Here is a 25,477-nt window from a genome sequence, read left to right on the forward strand (position 1 = left end):
ATCGTATAGTAATGATATGCGGGGCGAGGGGGGGGGGGGGGGAGAGGAGGAATCTGCCCACCTGATTACCTGACTTCCATGCAAAATCGTTGTCATCCAGAATCCAATCCGTCTGTTTAGTGAGAATCGCGAACGCGATACCGAAAGACATACGATAAATTACCATTGTATACGATCTTGGTTAAAATACAAAAAAATTTCACTACATTCAAGGTTTTTCTTCCAGATCCTGTTCACTCGTAATTTATCCTGCGGAGAAGGTTAATATGGTCGCATAATCATTGGTAAGTTGCCGAATTTTATATACTGTTTAAAAAAGAAAAAGAAATAGGTACATTTCGGTTAATTTACATGCTTCGGGTGTTTTATTGCCGATACGTATGCATAATTAGTTTTATCGGATTAGTATTCGTATAATATAACTGATTAAATTTTCCCGCACCGAAAAAGATAGTCAACAAAAAATTCACAAGTAGTCAATAACCAGAGGCATTTTTTTCGTCAACTTCGAAATATTTAAGAAAATTCTAAATCCTGAGGTAATATTTTACCCAAAATAAGTTAACGGATTTATGCTTGTATAAATGAGACAACAGGCCGAACACAAATTTTTTGTATAAAATAGAAAATTTGAAAATCCATCGTTTGACGCGATTCGAAAATATTTCATCGATTCCGATTCATTTCAATATACGACCCTTGCCTGAACGTTAAATTTTCCCTTTATCCAGCTTGATCGTAAATCAGTTTCACGAGCCAAGGTATAATATTACGATAATGAGTGAGTGAACAAAGTTATACTTCTACACTGTATAAAAGGGTTTATGAAGTCTACAAGGCATGACGCGTTATACCTACTATGCATATACTCGGTGCACTAAATAGGAATGAAAGAAAAGTTTGAGAAAATGCGTAATAAGCGCTCGTTCGTTCGTACATAGAACACTGCAGGTGCGGATATGTAGAAGGTGATTCCTACAGTTTGGTACAACGGCTATAACGCCGCGCAGAGGGACTAATGAGGCGGCTATATACGCCGTTAATTCATCTAAATACAAATGCAAGCATCACAATGCGTCGCAATAGGCTTGAAACCAACCTGACGTGATCTACCGTGATCTTGAAATTAACTTGCGGCCTAATTCCCATGGAATTGCCATGGTACCCTTATACCTTTACGACGCAACGACGCGTTGATCCCCCCCCCCCCCCCCCCCCAATCTCTCTCTCACTCAGTATTTTACACTTATTTTAATTATTTTCCACACACCTGGAACTATATAAAGTGTAGGTATGATATTGTGAACTTTTGCTTATATCTGTACTGTTGAGGAAAAGTTTCACGTCGTCTGAAACTACAATTGGCCGACCCGAGTGCACAGAGAGGTCTTCAGATATCTCCTAGGTCTGATGAATTATATATGTATTTGTACAAATAAGAAAGCGTCTGCTTTCCCGCGCAAACAAAAAAAAAAGAAAAGAAAAAAACACTCGAGTGCGAATATCACCTCTGTATAAATGTATAATAGAATAAGTGTGTGAATAATAATAACAACAACAACAACAACAACAACAATAAAATATGAATCGTCTGAACTTGATACTTCTACCATATACAACAGCGATGATCGATGCTTCAAATATAAAAATTTCTAGTTCTGGTTCCCATATCGGTAGTGGGGGGATTCCGAGGAGTATAAAATGTGAATCACAGGTAAGAATATGAATTTGATTTCAAGCCATGTATGGGCGAATAATTAATCCCGTGTGAAATGCCTACGTAATTTCCAAAGAAAAGTGTGAAAAGGCCGGCGACTGGAGGGTCGTGACCTTGCGATATGATTCAGACGATCGACATGAGGAACCGGCATGCGATTGTATCGGTAAAAATGTACGTATATGATCACATCGGTGCAGAATCCTAGACGTTGTTATAATAGCATCAGACATATCTCGGATTCTTCCGCGAATTACATTCGTTGGTCATCATTGACGTCATGTAGTGAAACATCGCGTATCGTTTGAGCGATGCCGCGTTCGTGGTTTATTCAATGACTAGTTTGGAAGCTGCATCGTGATGTGTGCGTCTCGATACATCGGATAGATGATCGTATATGGACGCGAATTCCCGCGGGAAAAAATTATGAATGCGGTTTGCGGTTTTTGACTCCAGGATTCCATGATGCCGGCGCCAGGTCGAGTCGCAAATCTTTCAAAGTGCGATAAAAATTGCAACAATTTATTGCTCATCGCGTTGCAACCTTCGTTTTAAAGGGAAAAACGACGCGGCTGATTCGGTAATTATTATTACACGCTACGAATGCCTAGTTGCAAGCAAAGCGTGTTTTTCAGATATGGGATGACATAGATTAATATTCACGGATCATCATCATCATCATCATCATCATCCCCCGGGAGATGTCCGTTTTTACGTATTATACGAAACTGTGCGTTGCTGCAGCAATTATCTGCATCTAACCTCCGCGATTATGTATAATGTACAATATATCCACATGCTGCAAGGATAGAAAGTGCGATTTAATATCGCGTTGTTTTACGGCCTGCGTGCAGGGGATCAAGACTCAAGAGCACGGGCCAATTATAGTTTGGGATTCACAAAACCGTGGAAATTAGTTAATATCCAGTATAATAATACGCCGTGCGCCGAATAATGCTAAACAGCATAAAAAAAAAAAAATCAACAAAAAACTTCGTACTCCTTGAATATTTATAAAAGGATAGATGTGTGGGGGGATTAATTTATGAGCATTTCATTGTCAGTGCAATGTGTTATAAGTACGAGTATATGTGCGAACGTGTTGAAAGACGATACTGCCGGGAGTAATTTAAGCTCAGTTTCTATATAGAGATATTACCGGCAGTGTGAAACAACTATACATATGCCCGAGTCTCATACATATAGGTATTTATACACAGAATTTTCGTTATTTCTAGCTATAATTTCAAATCGATCGTAATTTCGTCCATCGATCGATCGATCTAAAACTGCGTCGTTAGTTTTTTTTAAGATGTGTTTAAATTTACAAATATCTCACGGCACGCTTTACGCTTGTATATAATGTGTATAAAAAAATATGTATAACACCGAACTGCATAATCGTTTTAATCGTAGGTGGATATTTAGTTTTTAATTTCTTCTTATAAGGATGCGTCGAGTGTATGTAGAAACAAGACGAAAATTTAATTACTTGTTTGTTTATTAGCTCTGAGCAATCGTTTGCAAGCCGCGTCGGCTCTATAGGATAAACTACATGAACCGAATGTTTTCCAAATCACGTCATTTCAGTAGGTTCATTATTAACGTTGTTGTTACGTTATTGTAATGTTATCTTTTTACGGCAAAAGTCTTCACAATTATACAGTACATATTTTTTCGAAAGTGTTTGCGTCTTGTCAATGATGAAAAAAAAAAAAAAACAATTTCTAGAATAAATTATCACACGTAATAGTTACAACTGTACACGTGATGAAGAAATAAATAAATAAATAAATTTCCGTAACATCGTTTGATTCAACGACCGTAGTAACACGTAACGATTCTACCGAACGCTTCGTACATAAAATTAATTGAAACTTGTCATAGAAGAATGAAAGTATCAACAGAAATGCTCGATACTTAATCCCGCAAGTTTCTCGAATAATTACCAGTTGTATATATAAAAAAAAAAAAAAAAATTTAAACTTAATCAAAAACACATCGCAAACATACAACGTACATATTTTGCCCCGGATATCTCAGATTTATCGACAAAAAAAATTCACCTCCCGCATTTAAGAATAACGCGGATGACAATCGCTACAAGAAGGTGGATAAAACGATGCGCACGATTTGAATATCTACACAGTGTGAAACACGGTGACGCGTCACGAAGTTTTCACATCCGTGGATTTTTACCCGGGGCGGGGGTTATTAGGATACGATAGGGAAAAGCCCCGTGGATTCCGCGGCCTCTGCTCCCGGCAATAACGAAGTAACCTCGAGGAGGGTTTCGCGGCAACGATCAGCAGCCAGAGCCAAACCAGTACCACCAGTCAAACTCGGTCCGCGACCGGTAACCGACGTACGTAGAAATTCCGCGTTCGTTTCGTCGCTAACGCTGCTGCTGGTGTTTCTCGATACCGCTGCAAGCCTTCTTCCTGCATCTCGTGTTATTCCCGATCCTCCTCTCTCGCATATTAAACTTGAAAGTCACTCAGTCAGTCAGTCAAATTCAGTATAGTTTCGTTATACGTCTCGCAGCTCTGGATCGTCCTCTATAAATCCGTTGTTATCGCGTCGATGTAATAACAAAATACCGCATTCTTATAAATGATTTTATATAAATATTTTTTTATTCATCAAATTATATTTCCGATCATTTGATAGTGTGGAAAAAAGTGCGCGGGTGATATATATATTGAAAATATTAGTCGAACTGAGGAGGGAGGGGTAAAGATATACCCATCGAATGAAGAAGTAAATAAATAAAACCACGTATATATGCATATGTATATATACATACAAAACGCAACGGATATCAACGGACAAAAAACACGGCCCTCATGGTAATGAACTAGAATATATTGAATATATTGAATAAAAAGTAATAACAAAAATTGAAAAAATATATATATATATTTCATTCCCTCGCATATATATATATATATATATATAGTATATATGTTGCATACTTGTCTCTGGCTCGTTTCAATTCTTTTTATTGCCCATAATGCGGTGAACGTTGATCTTCTACGGATAGGCTTCGAGTCTAATAGCAAATTGGCGATATTAACTAGTTAACAATAACAAGGAAGATCGAAACCACGCGCGGTCTGTCATTACGCGAGTTGTTACGGAAACGAGGTGGATGTAAAAGTATGAAAGACTGCACAGCCGATCACTCGCAGCGTGTAGAGAATTTCCTGAGGAACCTTTTGGTCCTAATGGTCGACGACTTGAGAAAAAAAAAAATATTCTCGACTTTTTTTGTACGAATTTCAATTGGCACACTTTATCGGCGGATATCCGGCTCGTGTACTTTGAAAAGCAACTCTACGCAATTTGCACATTTGTTATATCATTAATAAAGTGAACTGAAATTCAAATGTTATATAGACATTTACAGCGAGACTCGTGGATTCTTGAACTGTATCACCGGCGGTACTCAACACAAACTTTCACTCGTACATATCAATGATGTGCATGTATTTGACGGTCTATGTACGATAATAATACGTATTGCACTGCTTTGCCCGCGGTAGATAATATAAAAGGAAAATGATGATATGTGACGTTAGTTATTAACATTGCGTTATGTGCACGATGGTGCCGATACGATCACGCTACCTATGATATTATTACACCCATATAACGTATGCATGTACGGTGGAGGATACAGATTGCGGATCGGCAATATTATAATTCTGTACATACCTACATACGATACATACACGTATAAGGGAGGAAATACGAATCAGGAAAATAGTTGTAAATTTTTCGGCAAGGCCTCCGTCGTTGTATTTCAACTAACCGAATTGAACAATCGTTGTAGGGATGGGACCGAACTGTTCTGTAATATATTGCTGAAGTGGAGAACGAGGATTTTGTAAGCGAAGATCCATGCATGGAAAGAGCGAAATTACATGTGTACATACGTACAATGTCTATGATCGTACGACGAAACGTGTGAAATTCCGAATGGTGTAATTATCAGATTAGTAAGCCTGAATTGTTGAGGAGACAAGATCGAATTGTTGTCCTGAGCTCTTTGTCGCGAGCATTAAAAACTCCCATGATTTGTGTGCGCGTATATATATATATATATATATACAAAAGGCGAAATGATCGTTGTGCAAAAGCGGATAACAACGACGTAAGAGTCGTCAGTCTCATTTTGTACATTTTTATCGCTGCAGGAAACGAGTGTTTTTATGTGTTCGTAAGTAAAAAAAAAGAAAGATAACAAAATCACACTGCAAACAGAATCACAGCGAAGCCCATGGATCTGCGTCGCGTTGCACGATAGTCCGGAATTTTTTTCATTTTCGATCGTAAAATCGACTTATTTATACAGAGCGATGTAAATCCTCTCGGACTCCGCGGTGGCAATTTCATTCAGAAATGTATTGCAGTAGTGTATATAGAAGAATAATTTTGCAAGACTCGCGGGGAAGAATGATACCTTACAATTTCTGCAAGATTTGTGCACTGTAAGCGCACGACGTGATTGTATGCCAGGTATAATAACGTGGAAAGTGACGTGGCCGTAATAAAAAAAAAAAAAAATTGAATGAAAAAAAAATAAATAAATAAATAAAAGGAAGAAGAAAGACAAACCCAAGTGAAAATTGAATAATAAATCATGATGCAAAAGCGTTGCGGATATGGAAAAGAAAAGTAAAATGAGTCGTAGTAAGTACATGTCATGATCTGTGAATGCAGCCTGCGCAAATTCAGTCGGGTGAAAAAAAAAAATTGACCGTTGCGCGCTGTCGACGCAAATTTCATGATCCGCGAGAGAAACATAATTTTGTAAACAAGGGCATGGCATCACCGTCGTCAAATTGTCCGACTCTGTAATAAGACAAAACGATGGAAAATAATTATAATATTATAATTATATATGAAAAATGCAATCAAGTCAGACGCGATAGGTTCTTCTGATGTATATAAAGGCGATCAATGATATCACCTCCGAAGACAAACGTTGTTCGTCCGTAGATCTTATAACGCTAATAAATTATTTCGTCGGCAAGCCGTGCGTAGAGAAGGTATCTCATTGGCAGACCTGGATACAAAGAGGCCCATTCATCCGAGCACTCGGCGTGTATTGGAAGGATCGTATGCGAACCGGAAACCTTCCGATTTTATTAAAATTATATATATATATACCTGTATGATTGATCGATTTTTGATCGAGAAAATTTTACTGCAGGCACTACGTTACACAACTTGGATTCAATTATTCCGGAACAAAATTAATTATCACTCTGCAGTACAGAGTTCGTTAAGGATAACTGGTAAATTTTGTAATATATACTGCTGGTAATTTATAAATAAATTAATGGTAATTCGATGGGTAATATTTGAGTTTTACTTTTTCTTTTGCTGTTCTCTTTTCCCCTTTTCTTTGCGGAATGCACGTTTCAATTATATGCAAAATTAAATATTCTCAACAAACTTATTTCATCAATCGTGCCTCTGTTCTTATGACGGAGAATTCTTTTTATGGCAATTACGTGTAAATTCTGTATAACCGTTGCACTGACTTCTGAAACGTAGTCGTTTTACCGAGAAGTGGTCGTTACCTGATTTCTGTCTAATTTGAATGACGTTTCGCTGATGAACAGTGGTCGATATAAGTTCCGGAAAGTCTCAAACTTTCGTATCGTATCTCGATTATCTGCGTCGTTGATATTGCAATAAAAAAAAAAAATAGAACAAGGCAAAGAAGAAAAAATTTAAAGTAAGAAGAAAAAAAAAACGAAGTGTCTTGAGGTATAAATCAACTACGACGTTGACCATGAATCAGTTGCATATTTTCCTCATTAGCGATTCAGAAGCGACCGCGACTAAGGAGAATCGCTTCAGGTACATGTAATGTATAACACCGATCGAGCGGTGAGCGTGAACTTGCAGTATTTATTTATTGTACAAGTGTGTATATATATATATATAGATATAATGTATATATCTACGTGTTTTAACCTCGCCATATTTGAAGCTGGAATCAGAGCGTTTCTTTCGAGAGACGACGCCGCGTACTTTTTTTTTTTCTATTCTACAGTGATTTACAGTTAGCCACCGTGTATACCACCGAATAATTTCGGCGTTGAGTATCTGGAACTTGACCCAGGCTCAGTTTCGTCGTGAAAAATTGTCTCGTTATTGAAGAAAGGAGAAGAAGCAAAAAAAAAAGAATGAAAGGAAAATGCAACTACGGTTGAAAAATGCACAAATTGCATAGCGCGGGTTTTGCGATTTGTTATTATTCCGTGATCAGCACATTCTCAGAGCCCTCGAGGATCGTTGATGTGCATACATGCTGCTGTACACACATGTCTGTCTATTTACCTCGTTTTAAAAAAATCCTCGACGAGTATTAATGACGGCTCGTCCGTACGTGTGAATTTAATTACAACACTTAAGAAGACGAAGAAAAGAAAAAAGAAATATTAAACAAAAAAAAAAAGAAAGAAAGAAAAAAACCCCATTCGAGACACGAACATTCAATGGCGCCAATGCACCGGGTTATTTTCCATACGTAGCTATATATTATAGTGAAGGAATAAAAATTTATTTCTATTTTACGAGAATCCTTCGCATATATATTTACAGTAATCGGTCTGAAGTTATCGCGAATATCTGCATCATGTAATTTAACGACGTTTAAGTTTATAGTATCTACGTGATTAGAGTCAGACTTCGTTCGCCGTGCATGCAAGTTTGTATACAATAAATGTAGAAATTAATTATTCAGTTTACAGCGACACACACGACTCCTCGATCGCCCGGAGAAATACTTGTGCCAGCTACCTACCGCAAGAATTTTGTTATTTTATGTTTAGCAAAAATCTCACGTCCGATCTCTTGACCGTTACATGCATAAAAGCTACCAACCTAAACTGCAAACTGCGCGAATTATGCACGCGAAATATCCGCACATGCTGCAACAAGCGTGTCGAGTCACCAAATCGTGTAATGAAATAAACCGTACGTGATACGTTGTCGAAACAAAAAAAAAAAAAATAAAAAATGGGTCGAACATTGTCTCTAAACTAAATATCAGTCCATTCGAAGAGTTTTTCCTCGCAGCTGGAATACGAAATACTTGCTACAAATACACAAGCTTGAATTTACAATCCATGCAAATTTAAGGAGGATTATAACTGGCCAAAGAACGATAGATTTTATTAATTTTAAGATAGTTCGTAAGCTAAAACGATCTCTTTCACAATACTGAAATAAAAAATACTGGTATTGTGGTCTTTGCATGAGAAAAATGGTAAACGCGGTATTGAGGAGAGAAACCAAAAATAAGTGGATCACATTTTTTCTTTTTCATCGATTAAACGCGAATTGACACAAATACAACTGGTTGAAAACTGTAGTAATATGACGTCAATCATGCCGAGGTATATCTATATGTTGCGAACTCAGTGAAATTCGATTGCTTATACTTATAACATCCGCGATCATTTGTTTGTTTTTTTACGCAAGAGAAGAAATACGATCTGATTACTTTGTTTCTTTGCGTTATACGCAGAGAAAAAAAATTGATTTTTCTTGTAATGCAAAACCAAAACTCAGAATATCGCTGCTTCGTTTCAAATCACTAGAGAATGGTTGAAAAGTCAGTAGCTTCGTGTGATTTTCCTCTGCGATAGCTTATACTATTTAGAAGATTATATTTTATACGAATCCACCGGAACAGTTTATTTTTATCACTTAGCATAGTCAAATATTTATGCTCAGCAAATGCTAATATTTAAGTTGACCACTGGTAGGGAAGAAGAAAAAAAAAAAAAAAGATCGGCTTCAATGACTTTGTAAGAAGCAGTCTTCTGAACAAAACAAGCCATCGTAGAGTGAAATCGAAGGAATTTTTTAGATTTTAAAAAACAATTAAACGATTTGAAATCCAAGCTTTCGCCATCAATACAGATATTTTCGACTTTTGTATTTTAAATCTCATCTTGGTATCCGCCAAATGCAATTATTCAACGAATACATAATGAAATCGATAAAAAGTACGCATCTTCGGTCAACCAACCACCGTAATCATGCTGTGATAAGAATGTCACGTGAAATTCGTAAAGTCAGTTGTATTTATTTGTTCGTTTTCCATTCTTCATTCTTTACCAGCGGCCTACGCCGAAGGTCAGGGGTGCGCATTGTCGATGGCGACTTTCCAGGCCATGCAGAATTAGCAAAGAGATATTAATTGTAGCGCGAAGGTCAAACCGGACCTCGAGTTTGGTCTCTCGAGTGCGGTTAAGCCGGCGTACACACGCAAAACACACCAACATCGCACATGTACGCCGGTATAGAATAGTTCTTGCTCAATCTTCCCGAGCGTTGGGCATCTGGTGATATTTGGTCCAGCAAAAGCCGGCCGAACCGACCAAAATTCCAAGGGCGAATTTTTCGTTGTCCCGTCGTCTACGCCGTCAGCTCCGTATAAAACGTTTATCCTTTTCGTATGCAAGGAATACACGTGCGTGTGTGGACATAGATATTTTTATTGCCATTTCGTTGTTTCGCAAGGCAATGCTGCTTGTCCGATGTCATATAAGCGTGCATTTATATATCTGTGATAATAGAATAGAAGGCGACTTGAAAAATGAATGAAAAATATAGTGAAATAATTTTTGTTTTATTATACTCGTCGAGGTGAAGCCGCTGCTGTATTCACGATTTCTTGGAAAGGTTTTTCGGTCAAGTAATTAGCCGCAAGAGCTGTCTTAATCGTTATTTTATTGATTAATTTTTTTTATACTTTCTTGAGGGCGGTCGTCGAGCGAGAGAATCGGATCTACGCGTCATGCATGACATTGCGTGTCGATAAAGAAATCAATCTTAAATGTATATAAATAACAACGTATTCGTACCGATAATCGCGTTTTTACTGTTCAACTTCAGGAACGAATGCGCGAACTAGATTTTATACCGTTTTTTCTTTCTCCCTTCCTTTGAAAAACTTCTTTTTTTTTTTTTTTACTCCTAGACAGGGTGAACAAACCTGACTAATGCTAATTACTTGACACAACTTACAACGCATGGAAACGAGGCTGACGATGACGAGTTGCAAATGCACCGTGGCACGCACAAGTTTCTGCTTGTACAGCGTCATTAGACACCGTGGCGTTAATTCGACGAACAGCGAGGTGGAGATTTTTTACCGTGTGAAAAGGACAATATCAGAAGAAAAATTGGTAATCACAAAGTTGAGCAAATGTGAGTGGGGCTAAAAATGTAGCGAATATCAGAAAGCAGACGGGGTACAACGTACGAATTTTAAATAGAATTTGAAAATTTAGAAGAGTCAAAATGTAGAAAGTTTAAAGTACAGAAAGCCAGAATTTGTAAATTTTCAAAATGAATTTTCATCATGCCTCTAGTTTTTTCAATCATCCTACACTTTTACTCACGCCCGTAATTACAGGTATAATAAAATCTTTCTGCACGTTTCGCTAAAATTTCTTGTAGCATCAAATACCGCGATTAAAAATCACCGAATATCCTTTTACTATACGGTTCTAGCCTTGTCCTGGGCCCATGATTGTTGCAATGATCCGGTCAGCTGATTCTTGCAATGAAAAAAGGGTCGTAAAAACTGAGAGATCATTTAAGAAAAAAAATCAGCGAAACTCAGGAGGGGGCAACAACTAAAAGGAGCAATAAGCAAAAACACTTTTATACGGTAACTTGAGCGATAATTCTGCTACAAGCGTCAAGTGCAGTGTATTAATCAGGGTTGATAAGTATTTCATTCACGGATGAGAAATCAGCATGGCGATTGATTGATTTTTACGCGCTGTTATAATCGCTGCGTTGCTTGATTGATTCGCAATATTATTTCCCACTGGATTAATTCAAGAACTCGTGAAAAAATTGTTGTGCAATTTTTTTAAATATCAACCAGATGGAGGAAAAATAAAAAAAATGCCGCATTATAGAATTATGTTGTATATCGCCGCGTATCTAAAAAGCCAAAATGATGAACCTCGAGGACTTTGTGTCAGAGCGGAAGAATCAGGCGCGTGTTTATACCATTTGGAGTATATTACACTATGTGTACTCATGTATACACTTACCGTACACACGCGGAAGCCTTGGAAGTTGTGAATTATTATTTGAACGCGTCTCTAGTCGGCAAAAATCTCAGATCTAGTATGTTTGTAGCGTGGAAACAAGTTTCCGCCACGTGTCTCAAGTTTCGTGTTTATGGAGGATATGGGTGAGTCAAATTTACTGTACATTCGTAAGTTGCGAAAATTTTCTTGTCAAATTCGAGAAAAAATAGTATAAAAATTGTAAAACAAAACTCGGACGTAGATTTTTTTAATTTCAAATCGTTTTAAAATTATTAATTATCTATCAAATTCGTTCGTTTTTACTCTATGGCGGATTATTCTTTCGAAAAAATTATTTTCCACAAATTCACTGCAACGGACTTATTTTTGTTTCTTGATTAACAGTAAATTTGACACGACAGTTTCTTTTTTCTTTTGTTTTTTTTTTTTTTTTTTCTTAATTCAATATATCAACGTCAATGAAATCTTAAAAAATTGAATATTTATCGATAACACAGTGTGATAAAAAAAAATAATATTGGTGGTATTGCAGAGAGTGTGATCTCCTTAACAAAATTACCCATTGTGGAACGAAATCGAACGAATCTATTAGATTTTTAATAATTTAAATAGTGTTTTGAACCGAAGAAGCGATATATAAGCTCAATTCTGTAATTCTCATATCATTGTCTCAAAGAGATTTTTCTTAGCTTACGAATACGCAATGTGCAACCACCTCGTAATAAAACAAACGATATTGTATTGATTATTGACTCTGCACAAACCTCTTTGATTTCTGCGTATGTTGAAAACAAAAAAGAACTTGCAAGTAGTTATGTTTTACTCGGGCAAAAAACACCGGCAAAATGTGATTCCATAAAACCTATAATGAAACACCGTGTATGGATGAATTTAACGTTTTTGCGGCACAGGGTATAATAAAATCGAGTTATAATTGCACCTGCGGCAGCGGTGCATCATTAGGCTCATGTACAATTAAGAAGAGGAGTGCGTTATAGTTGTATACATGTGTATAGGTATAAACCTTACGCGTTGCATTGTATATATTCAAGATGCAGTTTTCATAAACAACAAATTTCGAAAGTTTGCAAGAGTTTATATTGTCGTGGGAGTTTAGGGCGTACTATAATATGTTATAATGACACTGTGCTGTTACTTGTAATACAGACGAAGTGAAGTGAAGTGCGTGCCTGCAAGATTCCTGCATCGCGGTCTCACTGCGAAAGTTGTTAATATCATATTCTGTACGCAATATCGTTTAAATAATATCTACCCTGTAGGTATAAGTATAAACTGCATAAACATCGGGTGGGACGCGAGTGCAGGTGGATAATAATTTTTGTATTATACATACGTTATATACGTGTACATATGTGTGTATATGAGGCATTCCACCCCGAACCGACCTACGTCTGACCCTCAACGTCGTTTTAAGTATGGTGTAGACCGTACAAAAAAAATCATCTTTCACTGATTGCGACTTTTACAGTTTTTCAACCATGGGTTTGATTTTTATCGCTGCCAAAAACACAAAAACACGATTTTTTTTTATCAATATCCCTAACATAAATTTGTATTTATTTTTATTTATATTCAATTTGATTTACCTCAATTATTAATTACTCGTTTCGCTTGTAGCTTCTAAACAGAAAACTTACCCGCTTCCACTTTGTTTTCAAAAGTTTCGTTTTTCAACAAGCAAGTGATGAGAAAAATTCAAAGCCTATCGATTACGGCTATTCGTTAAAAAATTGTGTTTTGTGTTTCTGGGAGCAGTAAAAATCGAACCCGTGGACGAACAAATCTAAAACTCAGCGAATGATGATTTTTTTTCGTACACTCTACACGATATTTAAAAAAAATTTTAAATCGTCGATGGCAACTGTCAAACGTAGGTCGGTTTGGCGTGGAATTGCTCGTATCTATATACCGTACAAGGCGGATTCGTGACTCTGCAGCAGCTACGAAGTCGAGGAGCAGGCAAACGAGTCAGAAAGAGATAAAATGAGGTAGAGAGAGAGAGAAAGGAAGAGCCGACTTTACCGGAGACGAGCGTATTATGCAAGCGGTCGAGAAGCAACCCGGTCAATGCCAAGGTGATCTTCTCTCGGCTGGAGGCTGCGCTGCGATCATCTCTCATCTCTTCAGAGGCTTCTCCTTTTCCGTCGGGCGATCCGGATATCGCAGACTTGAAAACCGATTCCGCCTTTGCGTAATTTCCCGCGCATTAATTAACATTTTTATTAGAACTTCGCAACGCGATAAGGAATTATTCTTACTATTACGAGCTGCACACTGTTAAAAATGATTGCGATTTTACTACTTTAGTTGTCAATATACGAAATCAGGTTAAAAATTTATAAATTCGGTGCAGGGATGGAAATTTCTATGCATCATGTATTTGTCTTAAATTAACAATGAAAATTTTTGATTTTACTAAACTTTATAAGAAAAATACAGAAAAAAAGTAATTTGAATTTACTATATTGTGTAGTAAATTTGTTGTATTTGTAAATTGAGTAAATTGAATAAACAGTAAACGTATAGTGAATTCCAAAAGTTTTAAATACAGTGTAGAAAGTTCCATACGGAAATTTTTAACGGTGCAGGTACCGTTTCTGATCCAACGATTCAATACTCGTGAATATCGTGACTAAGATCATGATACGATTGATGCAGGAGTCGCATATTTCACTCGCTGATCCGGCCCGACCGCACAATATGAAGTCAGACTGGTTTTGCCAAAATATCCCGAGGCGAGGGGGGAATTTATACGCCACGTTGAAATTGTTACGTGTCATGGGGCCGGGATCAAAAGTCTCGCTGATCCAAACGCTGTGGAACGAGATTTATGCATATATGTATATATGTATGTATGTACGTATATGCTGGACTCGGGAATTTTTACAACGCAACAATGACGAACACCGAGATGCGTATGTTATACATATTTACGCCTCAGTGTGCATGTAACCGAGCGCAATGAACTTGGAGGAATCCGGCTGAAAAAATGTACGAAGATGATTGCCATCCGAATGGGATTTCTTTTCTTTTTTTTTTTTTTTTTTTATGTCTTCAATCGTTTCTGCTCTTTTTTTTACACGCACGCACGAACAAAGCGTGATCGGTTACTACAATTGTTATATGGTTAACCGTTTTTTTAAATTATTTTATATCGCGATGAAAAAGGATATTACATTACGATGAAAATATCAGAAACGAAATCTCTGATAGTTCGGAATTCGATACAAACTATATCTGGACACGTGTGATAAATATTTGTGGGATTAGCATATTCGTTGTGTAGGCAACAAGCCGCTTATATTCAAACACCGACACTCCCTGTCGAATTATAAATCTCGAGAACTAGATCGAGGCGCGAGATTTCAAAAACGAAACGCGTTAATACTCGGAGGTGATTTGTAAGTCGGTTCGAATCGAGTTTCCTGATCAAATTTACAGCATAAGGAGTAACTTCGTTACACCGAGTGTACGAATAATCTCAAATTCAAATTCGCACATGTGTCACACATGTCAGACAAAGGTTTGAACGATTTCGTCGACTTCCTGTAATTTTAATTTTCACCTCACCGCTCGACTACACACATCTTCGTGTCATTTCGTTTCCGTCGGTGCTGAAAGATCCTTAAAATTACGGCATCTCTACTTACACGCAGGCCAAAGTGCCGCGCTCGTAATATTCACACGGTTTTCTTCAGCGCTGATCTATCGATCTTAAACAGGGAACAGCTGTATTAGCGTACACTTAAAGTCACAAATGATTTCCCACAAAGCCACGAGGCACAATGAAGCGACGAACGAATGTCATTCATGCCGAAGTCGCACGTCTATAATATATATATACACATATATATCAGTGGCGATAAGACCTCGTTACGTTTGACGGTGTGGGCACGGGGTGCAGGCTATACTGACGTCATATCGGAGACTCTGTATCCTACATATCGGTCGAGGAATGAAAGTAAACGCGTTCAACCTGCTCCTTGAACCCTGCATATCGAACGAAACCTTTGCACGGAGTTAAAATCTTAATACATACCTACGTATGGACAACAATAAGTATAATAATTGGAGCAGACGAAACGCGGCGAATATAAGAACAGCAAGTTGATAATCGACACAAGTACACGCTCCTAAGATTAAAAGTAAATTAATTCGTTATAAATATATTTTCGCTTCTTGATGGTTTTTACGTACGTCCATGACGCAGAGACCCTTGGATTGCGGAACGGAATGCAGAATAATACCGATGCAATTCCCGTCTCTAATTCGTACTTGCGGTGGATTTAATTAACTCCTTGTATACCTATCACGTGAGGAAGCAACGATCGGCGGGGCAAATAAGTAAAAACACGGAATGATTTTTATGTAACCGTGAGACGACGGTGTTTTAACGACGTTTGAAGTACGTCGCAAGTATAACGACGTGCAGAAACGTCGACGTGGTTTTGCGCGTGCCGCGATGCCGCCACGCTCGCAGCGTTATATTATATTGTTCTCTCGGTGTCGGGTGTATTTTTCTTTTTCTCCTCCTTCTTTCGTCTTCGTATTTTATTGCAATACTTTTTTTCCACTCAAATTACAAGACATTCAGGAGTGTTATTATCCCACCAGGCCGACATGCACGCGCTAACGATCGACAAGGTTTGATCCGCACGGATCCGGGTTTACCGATTTACAGTTGTAAGAGAGCGCGCGGTCTATCGATTATCAATCGTTAATTCAAGGCCGCTAAAAATTGTGCAAGTCGCATTACACGACACGCGACATTCTCGAGCAATGGAAGAAACGAAAAAAGTAAAAAGGCACGAGACTGCGGGCTTTTTCGCTGCTTCGAAATCGCTCCTCGCCTCACGTGTTTCCGAACTGTATGTAGCCTGATACTCGATGTTGCAAAATTTGCGACGAGTGTATATAATGTAACCCATAACGTGTAATGGTGGATGGATAATTCGGTAGGCTTTATAGAGTAAAACAACGGCGCTTCGTCTCTATAGTGGCTTGGTTATTAACGACGGTAAGAAATTAATGCTGTTCAGTGAGCACGACGCGAAACGAGAAGGAAAGTAGCTGAAAGCGTAAACTAAATTAAATAACTCGCTGCTGGGCCCAGAGGTTGAGCAAAAGTGTCTAATATACCCGGCTGCTCTACCGTATTATACCTTCTATACGCATTGTGCTGTACGGTTCGCTCTATATACAAGCGCCCACTTTATTTCGATTCGTCAAGTCATCCGCTCGTCATATCGTAATATCCGGAAGTTGGGATCTTTCGAGGCTTCGACGACTCGGCCCTTTCTGACTTAACGGCGATATCTGATCGATAAAAAAATCACGGTTTATCGTCAACAAACTTGTCAATCTTTTCGTCATTTCTCACACTCGATTAGTCTTCTTCAAAGAATTCAAACAAATTGAACGCCTGAAGTGTTTTGTAAGAGTGTTACAGTCATCGTGACACATGCTCGAGTGAATCACTTCCAATTAAAGACGAGATTAGAATTAATGTCTATATATTTGATCGATTCCTGGGATACCTTCATGGCTGATTTAGCGTTACCGTTACTGTTATTATTATTATTATTGTTGTTGTTATTATTATTATTACCATATTGTATTCATGCATTACACGTATAAATTTTTAATGAAACGAAAATGGAATGCAATTTTTTTTTTCGCCGCGAAATTTCTCACGATTTAGATACGACCGCGAGACTTGGGCCGACCTTTTAGCCGGCTTTATAGCTCGCGTTCAGAACGAACCACTTCTTATTATACACCAGCACGTATATACGCGTTGTGTACACTTGAATAGACACAACTTCCTCTCTAGTGATTCAGGGCTGGGCATATATGCGGCAGGTATTATAAGGTATAATGTAATTGTTGTCTTGTACAGGTATGCAGCAACGACAAGAGTCGAGTGCATTTGTTCGGCATATCAAGCCTCAACTTGGACTCCACGGCGGAATCGTATCGCGTTACAACCGAAGCGATTCGTGATATAGGCGTAGTCAAAGGTATTATTCGTGTCTGATAATAGGTGCAACTGTTCGCGTAGAAAGTGCATGGAACGTGTGAACGGCTTGGAGCAGCTTGCTGCACAAAGTTATTTTCATCGAAACGTGTAAAAACTCGCATACATCAGTTATGAAATGCAGATTCGGGTCATCGCCTGTGCAATTCTAAGCGAATTCAATGAAACAGAGCTTCCAATAACGGGGAGTGGTTTAAATGCGGTTCGAACTGCGGTTTACGGTTTAAAACTGAATTTATACGTATACATTTGTGAAAGCAAAGCAATTTGCGCGGCTGCACAAATTAGTTTTGTAAAACTGTATAAAAATACGTGGGCAAGGTCGTGCCTAGAGGTGGTTTAAACATCGGGTCTCGGGTGCACGCAGCACTTATAAAGGCAAGAGAGAGACTATAAATGTAATGAATGAGAGCTCTCCAAGTGGCGAAACTTATCCACATTTAACGTCGGAACAACAATGGCACGGTTGCGGGGTACGGTTTTATATACTTATATCAACCAGAGCAAGCTGCGCACCGGAGTACAAGTTGGTTTTCTTGGACACAATGCCACCTGTTGTGCCAGCGGGGCCCCCCTTACAGCAGTCAGTCACAAGCCTCGAGATCTCGTTGCGCAACACATCTCTGAAATTTGTTGCCTCCAGCTTTCATCGCTCCCACAACCAAGTCGTAACAGGCCATTCGACCGCCAGGCGCCCAAAACAGCAGCTAATCCGTGTATGGATTCGGTATGCTTAGAAACGTAAATTTGGATCAGGTTTCGCGGAGACACCGGACGGGTGCGTGTAATGATTTGGACTCGGATCTTTCGCAGCTGATTCTCCATTTTTATTACACCCTCTCTGTTGGAGCGGAATTTATTGGCCAATGATTCGTTAATCGATGGAGGGACGGAGTCAACTTTTGAACCTCGCTCCTGGCGAACTTCAATCGTAAAGGAACGAAATCGTACGGTTATATTATAAGGACGTCTGCAGGTTACACCTACATGTACGCGTTGTACAACTTTGGCGACGGAAATCGTTACCGTCGATCTAATCCCGTTCCATCGTCCTTGGAAGTTTATAGTTTAACTTCGTGGGAACGAGCATGAGAAAGAACCATACTGAATCTGGCCAAAGGGGGCCGATGTATGGGTACACATAAACACGGTGCATTACACACCGCGTGAGTACCATGGACACTTTTATAAGAGGTGATATCCTGACGCCGCGTGTCAAGGATCGTCTGACCGTTCGCCTAGTGTATACATGGGTATAATATTATACAGCGAAGAAAGTACTCCGGACAAATTACCTCAATATGTACAATTTTAACGACAAGTTCTTTATATGCCAAGCGGGAAGTAGGGGGGAGAAATGTCCAGGAAAGGCGACGATGCAGTGACCCGGAAGACGCAACGTCGCGTCGGTACGTGTATGTATGATCAACTCATTAAACCAGGGCGCAAAGCTCTCTGCACGACGAACTCTCGAGTCATAACAACTCGAATCGGTCGACACTCTAGTGACCCGCGAATGTTCGTCGAATGGAGACCAGAGAGACCGTTCACCAGTCTCGGCGTGTCTAGGCATCTGGTGTTGTACATTACGTGTAGGTACACAGAGAAAGGCGTGGCGCCGTCGCGTATCTCGGCATTCCGTTGATCGTTGCAATTTCATAGCCGATGAAATTCTCGTGCGGAATCGATCAGGAAGAGGTCTATGCGTCGAAAAAATTTTTAGGCTTGGAAAATAATCCGACTGCAGGCGTCATTTTTCACACGAATAAAGTGTATGCGAAAAGCTGTACGATGTACAGGAAACTATTTACTCTCGATTAACGGTGGCGTGGAAAGTATCGCGGTTCAGCGTTAGACAGGTATTGCGATTAGTGAAGTAACAAAACGAGACTAGACCGTGTACCCCCACCTCTCCGCCCAGTTTATGCATAAACGTTAAGCAAGCATTGTTTATTTCATTTTCTTTACTTTCTTTCTTTTTCAGAGCACGAAAATTGATTCCGCGCGCCTACCTCAGCGGTTACACAACCGAAATATTAGCATACCTAATAATTTTCGAACGAGCATGGTATACAAGCCATCACCGTGTGTTTCTAACTACCTCGACGGTCTTGCAGAGTGAATTATCATTCATTACGTGCATACGGAAATTCCTCTAACAATTGTCGTATATTATTCTGTTTCAGATGGCATTGCACTTATCGGCGAGAAATATGGTGGTCGTAGTGATCGTGGCGGCAGCATGTGCCTCGGTAGCATCATCGGTTATCGACGATGACGAAAAGTTCCTCGAGATAGGCGTCAACGTCGACGAGAAAACTAGTCAAAAATTGAATGCCAAGACGGAATCAGAATCGGTTAGAAACGTTACAACGACGACGTCGAGGCGCGACAAGAAGATTATCCACAGACTGATCGGTGGGCACGTGAAGCATTACAGCGCGAAAGTGACGGAGGCCAAGGATCAACGTGAAACACCGCCGACGAGGTGGGACGAGGACGGACTGGTGATGTCGTCGGCCGGAAACGGAAAGGAAAAGACGTCTTCGTCGACGCGACGAACCGATGACGACGAAGAGAAGAAATCCCTTTCGCAGCAGGTTAAGGAGGGGAAATACGGACTTATACAGAACGAGATATACAAGACGCCACCCGAGAGGCCGGGGATCATAAGCTACCTCGGTAATCCCGAGGTGCCGAAGGACACCGCCAAGAATTTGGGGGGACTGGAAGAGGAGGAGATATGGCTCGCGGAGAATCATTTGCTCGTCCTGAGGGGTGGGAAATTTCCTGTATCGAACGTCAACGCAAAAAGGCCCGAAAGCAACACCGGCAACTGGCCGCCCATCGATGATTACAAGGCGCCAGAACGGCAGGTCAAAATACCACCGCATCCGAAAGTGCCGCCGCCCTTTCCCGTCCAGCTCACTGAAGGGGGACCCGTTCAGATTATCCGGGCAAACGGGTCCGTGTCGGTCGTCAACGACACCGCCGACTACGAGGAGTACGCCAACTATCCGGAGGGTTTCTACCCGGGGGAGGCGCCGTTTTATCCGACCTCGTCCAACATCTCGGAGCCTGTAAGCACCGGCTTCTACGGCAACGCTTCCGAGGGGGTTTTGGGGCCATTTTACCAGTCACTTCCGGCCGGCGCGGTATTCGTCCCGCCGCCGAGCAACCAGACGGACTACGACGAGGAAGACCAGTCGATATACTACCCGCCACCCTACAGCTTCTACTACCCGCAGGACAACGCGACCGCGGTACCCCCTGGTCCCCTTGTTCCCGGCATAATCCTGCCTCCCCCGCCAAACTTCTTCGCCGAACAGGACGAGCGGAAGCCGACGACCAAGGGCAGGTTCTATGCGAAAGAAACCACCACCACCCCCAGGACGACGACCACAACCGAACGAATCCGGGAGACGACGAAGTACGCTCCGCCGGCTCCGACGCCGCGACGTAAGACGGTCCCGAAACTGTACAAGGCTCGATTCCCGACAACAACACCGAGGTACTCGACCGGTACGAAGCCGACTACGAGAGTCCAGAGCCACCAAGGAACCCCGAAGACGGTCGGTAAGCTCAAGTCCAGGAACTTTACCCGGGTTCCAATCACGCCGGTGACTTCGACGCCGTTCGACACCCCGCGGTACGTCGAAACGACAACCACGGTCCCGGAGAAAGCGAGCACCACTCCGACCGGCGACTACTACGACGTCCAGACCGAGGTCGAGAACCATTTGGTCGATTTGGGCCCGCCTCAGGGCGGTCAATGGTCAGCGATAGTGAGTAGCACCGCGGTGCCTCTGCTCGCCTATTACGCGACTACACCGTTGCCGTCGGAGCGGACGAGGAGTACGGAGGATGATATAGCGCCGATTCACGTCAAGGCGAAGATTGATATACCGGCGAAGAATCCCGCGGCTTATTACTTCTACGAGGAGACGAACGGGCCGGCGGTCGCCACGACGACACCTTCACCTTACTACGACGTCCAACCGATACCGAGGCGGCGTCAACCGAAGAAGCAGTATTACAGCGTCGAGATGGTACCGTCCCAGCAGACGTCGAACGACTTCGCAGACCTGAAACTCAACCCGGTAATTAAGACGGGACAAGGTTACAACGAGTTCATAGACCCGGAGCCGGTGGTTCGGAATCCCGCACCAACGACCAAGTATAACGTCGAGCGAATTAGAGGGTCTGTTAGCGATCGGGAAAATTCACCGAAGTACTATCAGTCTCTGTCGTTGGGGGGCTCGACGGCCACCATCAAACCTTACTACACGACGCAGAGGCCGCGATTCTACTACCAGAGTACCCGTAACGAACAGTACGCGGACTACAGGGATGATCAGGAGGTAAAATCGAGTCCGATTTATCAGTATAGCTACGAGGCCAACGGTTACACGAAGCAGCGACAACAGCAGAGCTATAGGCAGCAAGAAATAGACGACGTACCGACACCGGATGTACGACAAGTCTATAACGAGTATCAACAACCGACGAGGACGGCTGGGGGCCAGTACTACAACGATTACGACGTCCAGCCGGTGCAGAAATCATCTGGGATCTCGTACCTGACGAATCACAGACAGTCGTATTCAGCGGCGACGGCGAGGCCGTCGGTAAACACGACGCCGAATCCGCATCACGCGTATTACACGAAACAGGATGAGCAGCTGCTGGACGATGTGACCAAGCAGTACTTCACGATATTCGGTAAAAAGTTGCCGGAAAACGTCCTTCAAAGCACGACACCTTTGTACAGAGTCGAGGCGGCGGCTGAAACGACGACGGAGAGTCCGGTGGGCCACGACATCAACACCTACGTGGCGAACAATCCTTACAACGGTAACGGTAACAGTGCCGCGGTTCATCAGCTGCAGAGTTTGACACCACCCAAGGTCAGCGTTCACTACGGCGACCAGACGCAGAGGCCGTATTCCCTCGAGGGCGACACTCTGGTGAATTACAAAAACCCGTTGCCGCCGATAAACCCGGACGCCGAGTTCATCCCCGTTAACAAACCGGTAGCACCGTCTAGGCAGCGGCTCCAAGAGTTCCGAAGCGAGCAGATTTCAACGCCGTTCAGAAATCGAAACGGCGGTAATTACCTCCAGGGATCCAATCAGCGGGAGACGTCTTCGTATCGTGGACGCTATCCGACTCCGTCGCCGATATCGCTTGCCAATGATATTTCGGTAAACTACCGAGACCCCAGGCCGCCGATAAATCCGGACGCCGAGTTCATAAATCCTGTACAGGGGCAACGGAATCAAGCGACTAGAGGTGGCTCGTATTTTGCCTATCAGTTACCCGGCAATGGGGGACACTTTTATTTCCTTACGCCACAGGCGATATCCCAAAGGCAAGATCTTACCAACGGCGGATATTTTTACTCGAAACCCACCGCGACGAGGCTCGTGAGACGTCGTCGTCGGGGTCCCGCCGAGGGCTGAAAATTTCGAAATCGTACTGACCGAAGGCAGTCCCAAAATGCCATAAAACGAATGAGAAATGTTGCACGGATATTATCGAAGGAACAAAAGTATGGGCCTCATTTGTATGCCTATTACGTACGCAATTTGCTGTATCAGCACAACAATCCTGATTATATTATAATTTATTTTTGTATATATTGAGTATTAAGTTAATTACTATTGCTATTATTATTTTATTCTACGCCGGTATATTAGTGGCACGTTTTATCACAATCGTACCACGCAGGATACGATCAGTTGTTAAAATTGTGATTCGATTAATTATTATCATTATTATTGTGTACTATCTTGTATGTTATCTGTGATTAAAGAAATTTTTAATTTACGTGTACAATTGAATGATGTACAGGTGTTTAATTGATATGCGTGTCAAAAAGTTCAAGCTGTCAAAGAATATCGTGAATTCAATAGAATGTGAAATTTTCAACGAATCTTTTACACTCTGCGATAAATTATCCGATTTCCGATGTCGCCATTGAATAAGATCAATTTTAAAAACTACGTTGAAGATATTCACTTTTCAAACAATTAAATATGATTCTACAGTGTCAGTTAACTATCCTTCGTCCATTTTGTATGTATTTCGAGTTTGCGACAGCTGATTGGTGGTAAGTAAATATAGAAAATTCCGATATTGTATGCCAGTCACAAACTACATATCTTGCGAGAAATTTCTGTCAGAGTTCCATAATTTCTTCGATACAATTTGTGGATTAGAATTAAACTGATCCTTCTAAAAAGTTTGTACTTCTGAATTTTAAGTAGATGAGATATGTCGTTATTAAAGAATGAGAATTGTCGTACCAATTTATAACGTCGTTTGAAACATTACGTATGCGAAACGGTAAACAGTAGATATGAATTATTGGGGATTAAGTTGAGTGAATAATCAAAAAATAACTCACCAGTGTCGATTTCTTGCGTCTGCGTAGGATCCGGTAGAGGATAGTCGTTTAACCTCAGGTAAACTTCTATCGCGCACTTGGCTGCTTTGAAGTAAAACGGATGTGACCGCAAAACATCTTCTAATCTTAATAAGCCAACATAGGAACGCAATGTCATTTTTCTCATGCAATACGTGTGGAAATCAAACTGATCCTCCATGATTTCCGAAAAATGCTGGAAAAAAATCAACCAATTACTACGTGCTTTATACTACGTTTAAGAGGTTCTTCGAAATGAATCTTGAAACTTGAAAAGAATACACTGTATGCATACATATTACACTGCGAAATTGGATAGATTTAAAATTTAGCAACTTAATTGGCAATGATTGAAACATGGACTGATAAGAAATAAAAGAAAGCATAAAAGGAAATAAAATATAATTAAGCTCACCCTATCGACTTCGTGACACTTTTTCAAAGCTTCTCCGTACTTCCCAAGTCGTTGGTATGCTCTTGCTGCTTCCGTCTGGAACCACATACACTGCATTTCGTTAAGATTTTCCATAGCCGGAACACCCTCCCTCGTAAACTTTCCACATGTCTCTTCTGCCTCTTTGATCAGATTTGCGCGGAGCATATATTTGGCACATTTTGAATTTATATAACGATCAGCAGTATCTAGTCCCTGTGCTTCGTCAAGCCACTTGTACGCTTCCATGACATTTCCAGCATGCTGAAAATACACGAAATGTGATAAAATTAGATGGTTGGCTATTACGGCGGTGACTTGCGCGTTATACATGCAAAAACGAAAGGAAAACTAACTTTGTAAATTCGCCCTTTTGTGACAAAAAGCTCGATCAGTGTCGGTGTATGGTCAATGGCAGCGTCAATTTCTTTTAGAGCTTTTTCGGTAAGACCAAGATGGTCATAGTGTTGGGCCAGGTAGTAGTAAGTCCATAAAAGGGCGGATGCTGGCTCCCGAGGCAGATCTTTATCACTGTCGCTGAAGTGGCCGTGATTCTTGAGAGCCTCGACATACTCAAGAAGCAACGATTTTATTGTGTCAACCTTGTGTTGATCTTTGTAAAGAGATCGCAGGTTTACGAACAGTGGCGGAACACCTTTGTGAAGGCCTGCATGAAAATTTAAAGAACAGTGAACGATATTAGAATTTTAGTATAGCTTTTCTGTTGATAAGACCGTGAGTG

The 25,477-nt window shown here is 40.8% G+C and overlaps 2 protein-coding genes across 6 annotated transcripts in view; one reads left to right on the top strand and one right to left on the bottom strand.

Moving 5' to 3' along the window:
* Positions 1-25,477, bottom strand: part of LOC107222657 (N-alpha-acetyltransferase 15, NatA auxiliary subunit) — a 42,912-nt gene that overhangs the window by 14,729 nt on the left and 2,706 nt on the right. Inside the window, exons 6-8 of the mRNA XM_046743006.1 lie at positions 25,092-25,402; positions 24,718-24,999; positions 24,285-24,498 (exon numbers count right to left, since the gene is read on the bottom strand). Coding sequence (XP_046598962.1) covers positions 24,285-24,498; positions 24,718-24,999; positions 25,092-25,402 — 807 coding nt within the window. The remainder of the gene's footprint in view (positions 1-24,284; positions 24,499-24,717; positions 25,000-25,091; positions 25,403-25,477) is intronic.
* LOC107222800 lies at positions 144-23,718 on the top strand. Of its 5 annotated transcripts, none has more exons than XM_046743004.1 (3): positions 4,038-4,566; positions 19,860-19,943; positions 20,062-23,718. In XM_046743004.1, exons 1-3 carry the CDS (start codon positions 4,564-4,566, stop codon positions 23,335-23,337), a joined length of 3,363 nt encoding a protein of 1,120 aa, XP_046598960.1. In that variant the 5' UTR covers positions 4,038-4,563; the 3' UTR covers positions 23,338-23,718. The 5 variants fall into 5 exon arrangements, with proteins under 5 accessions (XP_046598961.1, XP_046598960.1, XP_015517799.2 ...); XM_046743002.1 differs by lacking the exon at positions 4,038-4,566 and adding an exon at positions 10,783-10,935; XM_046743005.1 differs by lacking the exons at positions 4,038-4,566; positions 19,860-19,943 and adding an exon at positions 144-284.

Source organism: Neodiprion lecontei, chromosome 6, assembly GCF_021901455.1.
Source record: "Neodiprion lecontei isolate iyNeoLeco1 chromosome 6, iyNeoLeco1.1, whole genome shotgun sequence".
NCBI lineage: Eukaryota > Metazoa > Arthropoda > Insecta > Hymenoptera > Diprionidae > Neodiprion > Neodiprion lecontei.

What these genes read in the sequence shown, in the direction of transcription:
- LOC107222800 (XM_046743002.1), top strand. Translation starts at nt 10,798, where the DNA reads ATGACGAGTTGCAAATGCACCGTGGCACGCACAAGTTTCTGCTTGTAC. An exon ending in CAATATCAGAAGAAAAATTG is followed by an intron (nt 10,936 to 19,859) that starts GTAATCACAAAG and finishes TTTCTTTTTCAG; the next exon opens with AGCACGAAAATTGATTCCGC. An exon ending in ATAATTTTCGAACGAGCATG is followed by an intron (nt 19,944 to 20,061) that starts GTATACAAGCCA and finishes ATTCTGTTTCAG; the next exon opens with ATGGCATTGCACTTATCGGC.